Source organism: Tupaia chinensis, unplaced genomic scaffold (genome assembly GCF_000334495.1).
Source record: "Tupaia chinensis unplaced genomic scaffold, TupChi_1.0 Scaffold000287_1, whole genome shotgun sequence".
In the NCBI taxonomy this organism is placed as follows: Eukaryota; Metazoa; Chordata; class Mammalia; order Scandentia; family Tupaiidae; genus Tupaia; species Tupaia belangeri.
The window spans coordinates 1,312,976-1,321,420 of NW_006159771.1; the positions used below are offsets into that span (position 1 = coordinate 1,312,976).

General features: G+C 57.5%; 2 protein-coding genes across 2 annotated transcripts in view; both read right to left on the bottom strand.

The window, feature by feature from the left end:
* Positions 1-639, bottom strand: part of SCARF2 (scavenger receptor class F member 2) — a 20,502-nt gene extending 19,863 nt beyond the window's left edge. The window contains 2 exon segments of the mRNA XM_014588562.1: positions 125-397; positions 473-639. Of these exon segments, the coding sequence (XP_014444048.1) occupies positions 125-397; positions 473-639 (440 nt within the window).
* A 3,483-nt stretch (positions 640-4,122) lies between these two features.
* KLHL22 (kelch like family member 22) overlaps positions 4,123-8,445 on the bottom strand; it is a 29,477-nt gene continuing 25,154 nt past the window's right edge. Inside the window, exon 5 of the mRNA XM_014588574.2 lies at positions 4,123-5,104. Coding sequence (XP_014444060.1) covers positions 4,739-5,104 — 366 coding nt within the window. The 3' untranslated portion in view covers positions 4,123-4,738. The remainder of the gene's footprint in view (positions 5,105-8,445) is intronic.

Sequence of the window (8,445 nt, forward strand, 5' to 3'; positions counted from 1 at the left end):
GGAGGAGGCTTGCAGAGCGCTGGGGGACAGAGGGGCCTCGGGGGCCGCCCGAGGGATCCCCGGTTCCCGCGCCTTTCCCTCCCTTCCCCGGACGTCCCCTGGAGAAGCCACCCCTAGCGCTCACCGCGCAGCCAGGCCCTGGGCGGGATAGGGGCTGGGGGACACGGGATAGGGGACACGCCAATCGCAGCCCGCGATAAACAGTCCAGAGCCTCGGAACCGGCCAGGGGAGGGAGGGTGGCCCTCAAATGGCCCAGGTCGAGGCCGGGAAGCCCAGGTGGCGCTGGGGTGTGCGGTCAGCGCCTCCCGCGCACTGGGCGCAATCAAAGCGCGCACCGAGAGGACTGGCGGGATGCTGGCGGTCTGCGGTCTAGAACACTCGGTCTGGACCAAAGGCCTGGGGGTAGGGGCGGTGTCCACAGGGACGGGTGGGAGAGGACCGCTATGGCCGGCCCAGCCTCTGACTCAGAGCGGTGGCGGTAAAGGCAGGGGGATGCGGGCTAGAGATCGTGATTTCTCAGGGACTGCCACCCCGCAGTCCTTGTCAAGAGGTGAAAAGGGGCTGGGAACCTTGAAGGTGGGTTCTGCTAGAAGGTTGCTGGATTTCCGGAGAGCTAGGTCCTCGGGTGGAGTCGGCATCAGCTACCGGATGACACCACAGCAGAGGGGCATCAGGAGGGGCAGCCAGACAGAAAGCAGAGCGGGGGCTCTGGGTCTGGGGGGGGCTCTGGTTCTCAAGGGCAGGCCCATCCTCTGGCACATGGAGCAGGGTGGCTGGGTAACCAGGGTCCAGCAAAGATGGGTGTGTCTGGGACCAGCAGTTTGCATAATGGCTATGACGCTGGACTCCCATGTAGTCGACCGTGGTTCGCGTCCCGGACCCGGTGGCTTAAAACTCACGCCAGGTGCGTGTGCATGCGTGCCCAAGATCCCGAGAGGAGAATGGAGGAGAAGGGATTGGGGTGTGGCCATCCCCCCCCGGGGGGGGGGCGGTTTCTTGCTTTCTGTCTCTCTGTCTCTCTGTCTGTCTGGCGAGCACACGTGCCCTATAGCAAAAACCTCTCCAAAAAAAGAAAAAAAGATGGGTGTGTCTTTTGAGGATTTGAGAGCTGGTGGAAGGGCAGGCCAGGGCTGGCCGCAGAGGGAGATGGAGAGCAGGCAGGATCTCTGGGCGTTGGCTGGGACTGAAGGAAGGGGCTAGGAACAAGAGCCACCCAAAGGCCATGGGCATCCCCAGGCTGGCAGGGTGGGGCTGGTCGGATGAGGCCCCTGGTTCATTAGTGCTGGTGCAGGAGGGAGGTGGGCTGGGTTGGAAGCGAAAGTCTAACCAGTGCGGTCACAAATGCAAACACTTCTTGGGGACGAGTAAACAGGCCAACCACTTCTGGGCAGCTCAGCCCGGGCACAGCCCTGACCTCAGCAGTGCCCTCCCAGAGCCGGAGGCCTCGCTCACAAGGCTCCCGAGGGCTCCCGCCGGCAGAGGCCAGCAGAGGTCCTGGGGCTGCGGTGTCTGTCCCCACCGGCTCTTGGCTTTACGGACACCAACCTCTGAACTGGTGGGGACACTCACTTCAGCGGGACCAAGTGTGGGAACAGACACCTCCAACCCCACCAGCGTTGTTTCCCCTTCCCCCAGACCAGCTCACACCCCAAGGCCCCCACACTCCACACCCACCACCAGGACCTCCTCGATGTCCCAAATCCCTACCCACCTGTCTGTGCCACCCAGAAGAATCTTTGAGAGATTTTTGCTATAGAGCGCATGTGTTCATCAAAGAGACAGAGACAGTGGGGCCAGCAGGTGGCTTAGTGACCCACTGTGGTTCGAGTCCTGGACCTTGCGACTTGCTTTCTCACTTTCCCTTTCTCACTCTGTCCCTCTCTGGTCAAATTGAAATAAATAAATGAATGAATAAATAAAGTTAAATAAAATAATTAAAAGAAAAAGAAACAGAAAATGAGTAATCAACCCCAGGGGAGATGGCCACACCGCAATCCCTTCTCCTGTACTCTCCTCTCAGGATTTTGGGCATGCACGCACATGCACCCGGCACACCTCCAGGTCCAGGACTTGAACCGCAGTTGATCATGTGGGAGTCCAGCGCCTTAGCCACTATGCCTTAACCACCTACTGGCCCCCAGAAGGGTCTTTCTACTCTCACATCTGGCTGCTCCCCCCTACCCTAGGACAAGGACCATCCCCACCCCACAGCCCCGTGTGTGTCCCATTGCAGACACCTTACAGTGGGTGGTGACTCCAGGCATCGTGGGCAAGAACCTCACCTGTCCCAGTCACCACCACACCCCTACTGGGAGACTAGGAGGTTCTGGTGGAGTGAATCTCCGCCCACAAGCTGGGCCTGGCATCAGGCGAAGACCAGGCTGAAGAAACTGGACTCAGAGGCATCCGTAGACAAAAGACCTCCACACAGGCAAACCCAAGGAGCCTGGAGCCCTGGAGGGCTTCCCAGAAGTGGGCTTTGACATTTTGTATAGGGGCTGGCAGGTGGTATGGTGGCTAAGGAGCTGGACTCCCACATGGCCGACGGCGGTTCGTGCTCCGAACCTGGCAGCTTGCTTTCTCGCTTTTCCCGTTCTTTTCCTTTCTGACCAAATGAAAATCATAATAACACATGGGATTAAATAAGTCTTTAAAAAGAAAGAAATGTCAGATAAAGCATGGCCTTAGGGCCTGGCCACACTGGAGCCCAGGTGGGCTGCCAGGGTAGGGGGTGGCAGGACCAGGCTGCCGCTGCACCGCCCCCTGCCCTCCATCCCACCCCAGGCCATGCAGGCCTCGGGGGGCCCTCCCTGCCCTCCTGCAGGCCAGAGGCCTCTTGTAGGTGGGGCCTTTCTGAAGCTTTTTTCCCAGAAACCTTTGGGGCCTGCAGGAACTGCTGCCATGGTGGCTGAGGCACAGCAAGCGCTGGCCTGAGACTTGAGTGGGGTCCTCCTCGGAGGCCGGGTTCTCACAGGTCACCCTCGGGAGCAGAGATGACAAGGACGGTGTGGCGTCCCATCATCCCATCTGGAGTCCCATCAGAAGTGACCCCCCAGGGGTCAGCACTGAGTGTACCACCCAAGGTGACTGTGCGTGATGTTACACTCCTCAGGGGCACCCAGGCTCCAAGACAGTGAGGAAGGTGGCACACATTGCCCTGAGGGGTAGGTGACACCTTGGAGAGTGTCCCCTCCACTCGAGCATCCTTGGGTTATCCAAGACAGGGCCAAGTGGTTGCGCACCTGCCCCTCCCACCACAGAGCATCCACTGCTCCTCAGCCAGTGAGCTAAAGACCAGGAGATGCCAGTAGGTGGCATGGTGGTTAAGGCACTGGACTCCCACCCAATTGAGCGCAGTTCAAGTCCCAGACCTGGCGGCTTGCTTTCTCACTTTCCCCCATTCGCTCTCTTGTCAAATTTTTAAAAATATGATGCTGCTGCTGATGAATAAAATTCAACAATTAAAAAATACATAAAGACCAGGAGAATGGGCCTGAGTCACAGCCCTGCTGCAGGGAGGCCCCTGCAGTGCCCAGCCTGCAGCAGGGCGTGGAGGCGCTGAGGGAGAAGCAAGCTGTGGTCTGGCAGCGAGGCAGGTGCTGAGCTCCGGCCCATCCACGCTAGGGCTCAGGCTACTGGCAGAGGTGGGCAGGGGAGGACCCCAGCTGCTGGGCCAGGTCCTAAGGGTCACCTGGCAAACCCACAGGAGCTGCGACCCCTCCCCACAGCAGCTCCGGATGGGCCAGCAGCCCGCCACGCGCCCACCCCTGGGTGCTTCTCCAGGTGCTGAGGCTCTGACCCTCAGGCTGCGGCTTCACTCAGGCAGAGACATCTAACGGGCTGGACTGGAACGCGGGGGGCCGCCTGGCTGGGGGAGTTCCCGGGGAAGGCCGCAGGCGAGCCGGGCACCAGCTGGCCCTGGGCTGGCGGGTTCCCGGTTCCCGAATGGCTTCCCTTGTGGCTCAGGACGTCATGTGCTCCCTTCTCGAGGCAGAGCCGTGGCCTCCATTTGGCTCCTGGCCTTGCTCCCATAGCAGGACCGTCCCCACGGCGGCGCCGCCCCGACACCTGTGCTCCCCGTGCTGTGGGGGGGAGTGAGGCTGCGGCGCAGGACAGCAAACGCCTTTTATAAGATGCTTTATTTCATTTATCAACAACATGGGGTCAGAAAAGCCCAGCGGGAGGGGATCTGTTTATCACTAAAACCAGTCCTGGGCAGGTCTGTCTGCCCTGCCCGCTCCCTCTCCACCCCTTGGGAGCGCTCTCAGCTGCTCAAGCCCCGGGCTGCAGGGCAGGGTGGCAGGCTTGGCAGGCTCGGGGCTGCTCTCCCGGCCCCTCCTGTTCCCAGGAGGGCTGCGATGTGCCCTGGGCCCCGTCTCCCGGTGGCCAGTTCCTAGGTCCCTTTGGAGAAGAGACCTTCTCAGCCCAGCAGGGACCGGATCTGGGGGAGCAATGGGAAGGCCAAGACAGCTGGTGACACAAGCACTCCGGGGCTCACCCAGAGGACACGGCTGGTCAGCTCCTTAAGGGACCAGGGCCTTTCAGACAGTGGCCACCGCCACGTGATCCGCAGCCTGGAATCCGCATGCGCCCTCAATCACCAGCGGCAGGCTGGCAAGGACCGTCCGGGCAGGGAAGGGCCCCGCACCCCGGAGTAAAGTGCTCTGGCTAAACCACCTTGGGCCTCGCTACCCCGCAGCCCTGGCCGCCCTCCCTCGATGCCAGGCGCCAGGAGCCCTAGTCCTCGCTGGAGTTGTCAAACTCCTCCCAGTCCGACACGCTCATCACCTCAGAGGCAAAGTCCGGGTCGGCTTGGCTGCGGTCGGGGGTCCCGCGGGACTGCTCGAGGAGCAGGGAGCGGGGCAGCGTGAGCACGCAGGCCGCCAGGCCCGAGATGGAGTTGTCCAGCTGGGGCCCCTCCTCCCAGCAGTCCTTCTCCACGTCGTAGATGTGCACGTAGCCCGTGCGGCTGCCGCGGTTGTGGGAGCGGCCCCCCAGCACGTAGATCCTGCTGTCCAGCACGGCGATGCCAGGCTCGCCGTGCCCGGCCGGGAGCGGGCAGACCGAGGACCACTGCCCAGAGGTGCAGCTGTAGCAGGCCACCTGCAAAGCGAAGGCCAGAGTGAGAGCTCAGTCCCTTCCAGGAAGGAGAAGCTGTCCACCCTGGGCCGGCTGACCTGGACAGCGTGGTCACCTGGCACTCCGGCTCCCCTGGGAGGGGAGTGCAGGGCCAGGTCTGCGGCGGGCTCGCCTGCAGGGCCCTGCCCGAGCAGCAGCGGTCCCTCTGGTCTTACTCAGACACCCCTCCTGCGGGTCACCCGGGCTCGGCCACTCGGCTGTCATCTTCCACTGCTGCTTCTCTCTCCTCCACAAGACTGTGTGGACCGAGGATGTAGAACCCACGTGAGACCTTTACCGCCCCCACAGCACCCAACAGTAGGGGGAGGGACGAGTGAGATACGGAAGTCCAGATTTTTGCTATAGGGCACGTGCACTCGCCAGACAGATAGACAGAGACATAGAGACAGAAAGTGAGAAATCACCCCCCAGGGGGGATGGCCACGCCACAATCCCTTCTCCTCCATTCTCCTCTCGAGATCTTGGGCTTGCACGCACACATGCTTGGTGCGAGTTTAAGCCACCAGGTCCAGGACTCAAACCACGGTCGACTACATGGGAGTCCAGCGACATAGCCATTACGCTAACCACTGCTCCCACCCCACTTTTTTTTTTTTGAGAGATTTTTGTCATAGGGAACACGTGCTCACCAGAGAGACAGAGAAAGACAAAAAGCAAGAAAACACCCTCAAAGGGGATGGCCACGTTGCACTCCCTTTTCCTCCACTCTCCTTTTGGGATTTTGGGCACACACGCACATGCACCTGGTGTAAGTTTCAAGCTGCCAGGTCTGGGACTCAAACCGCGGCAGTTGACCATGTTTGAGTCCAGCGATGTAACCATTATGCCATCTGCTGGTCTCCAATCAACATTGTTTTTTAATACTTCTAATTTGTGGTTGACCGAATTCAAGAACGTGGACTCCCAAGGATACGGAAGACTGATTGTAGCTGCTCGCTGATTAATCGTGACCGTTGACATTCTCATTTTCAAAGTTATCCAAAACAGTAAATGAAGATATGGAAAAGTGTTCAACCTACTCGTGATACAAGAAATGCAAAACCCAAGTGTTAGGGAGAAAATTCCAACTGTTAACCAGCAACGCGAGTGGAAGAAAACAGCCCAGCGTCGGTGGGTACCACTGTCTGACGCGTCGGGAAAGGAATTTGGCAGCGTGTACAGACAGTCATTCGCATCACGTCTTCGGCTGATTAATCACTTCTGCTTTCCAGCTGTGGTAGGCAGAACACGGCGTCTTGGCCCTGACCTCCAGCACCTGGGAAGACGTTCTCTTACGTGGCCAAAGAGCCAAGGTAGTGGGTTTCAGGGACAGACCTTGCGATGGGCCCATCTGTCGCACAGGCCCTGAGAAGCAGACAGGAGAGCCAGGCAGCAGAGTGATGAGGCCTCCACCTGCCGTGGCTGGCTCTGAAGACCAAGTGGTCTCAAGCAAAAGATGGTAGCCCCAGAGGCTGAGAAGGGCTGTCAGCTCAGCCACAGGGGGAAAGGGGACTCCGTCCTACACCCTGGGGACTGGAAGTTGCCAACGCCATGAGTGAGCAGGAAGGCAGACCCTCCCCAAGGCCTCAACAAAGGCAGGTCCCGATGACACCCTGAGTGTGGCCTGCCAGAACCCTGCCTGACTGAGGGCCTACAGGGCCTTAAGGTGAGCCCTGTTATGCAGGTCACCGAATGAAGGGGCTTCTTACGGCAGCAAGAGGAAACTAACATGCTGGCCCAGGGGCCCTCACCACGGAGGGGCCTTTAAGACAGATGGCTATGGGCCAGCAGATGGCATAATGGTTACGTCACTGGACTCCCACATAGTTAACCACAGTTCGAGTCCCGGATCCAGTGGCTTGAAACTCACACTGGGCACATGTGCATGTGTGCCCAAAATGGAGGAGAAGGGATTGTGGTGTGGCCATCCTCCCTGGGGGTTGTTTCTCACTTTCTGTCTTTCTGTGTCTCTGGTGAGCACATGCACCCTATAGCAAAAAATCTCAGTTAACTAACTAACTAACTAAATACATAAATAAAACAAATGGCTGGGGGGCCAGGAGGTGACATAGTGGTTAAGGCGCTTAAACTCACGCCGGGCACATGTGCGTGCATGCCCAAGAGAATGGAGGAGAAGGGATTGTGGCGTGGCCATCCCCCCTGGGGGGTGATTTCTTGCCTTCTGTCTTTGTTTCTCTGTCTTTCTGGTGAGCTCACGTGCCCTATAGCAAAACCTCTCCAAAAAAAAAAAAAAAAAAAACCATAAAACTTAGACCAACCTGAGGACAGCAGATGGTGTAAGGGTTATGCTGCTGGTTAAGGGTGCTGAACTCCTACATGGCCAACTGCGGTTCGAGTCCTGGACCTGGCAGCTTGCCTTCTTACCTTCTCTCTCTCACACTCTCTTACTCTGTCCCTCTCTGGTCGGTAGGTAGGTAAAAAGAAGAGAAAGAAAGAAGAGAAAGAAAGAAAGAAAGAAAGAAAGAAAGAAAGAAAGAAAGAAAGAAAGAAAGAAAAAAGAAAGAAAGAAAGAAAGAAAGAAAGAAAGAAAGAAAGAAAGAAAGAAAGAAAGAAGAGAAAGAAAGAAAGAAAGAAAGAAAGAAAGAAAGAAAGAAAGAAAGAAAGTTAAATAAAAAATAATTCATTAAAAAAAAAAAAAAGATTCATGCTGGTGTGTGCCCAAGATTCCGACAGAATGGAGAAGGGATTGTGGTGAGGTCATCTCCCCTGGGGGGTGATTTCTCACTTTCTGTCTCTGTCTCTCTCTGTCTCTCCAGTGAATGCATGTGTCCTATAGCAAAAATCTCTCTTGAAAAAATAAATAAATAAATAAATTCAGACCAACCCACGTGCCACATAAACTGCAGCATCACTGAGCAGGGGTGTGGGGGCAGCAGCTATGAAGACCGCGTGTTCACAGCAAAACGCCCGGGACGCGGGTCGGCGAGAGCAGCAGGACGGGCCGCTCTCCGAGCAGCCGCGAGGAGCCGGGCACAGGTAGGGGGCTCGGCCACCTCTATTCCCAGAGGTTCCGCGATGGGGCTTATCCTAAATTTACAGTGTAAGTTTCCTTGGGTTTTGTCTTTTAAGACAGGGTCTGGTGGGGACTGGCAGGTGGAGGTTACAGTGCTGGACTCCCACATGGCTGACTGTGGTTCGAGTCCTGGACCTGGCAGCTTGCTTTCTCACTTTCCCTCTCTGCTTCTCTCTGGTGAGTGCACATGCCCTATAACAAATTTTTAATATAATAGTAAAAGGGGCCGGCAGGTGGTGTGGTGGTTATGGATGCTGGACTCCCACATGGTTAACTGTGGTTCAAATCCCGG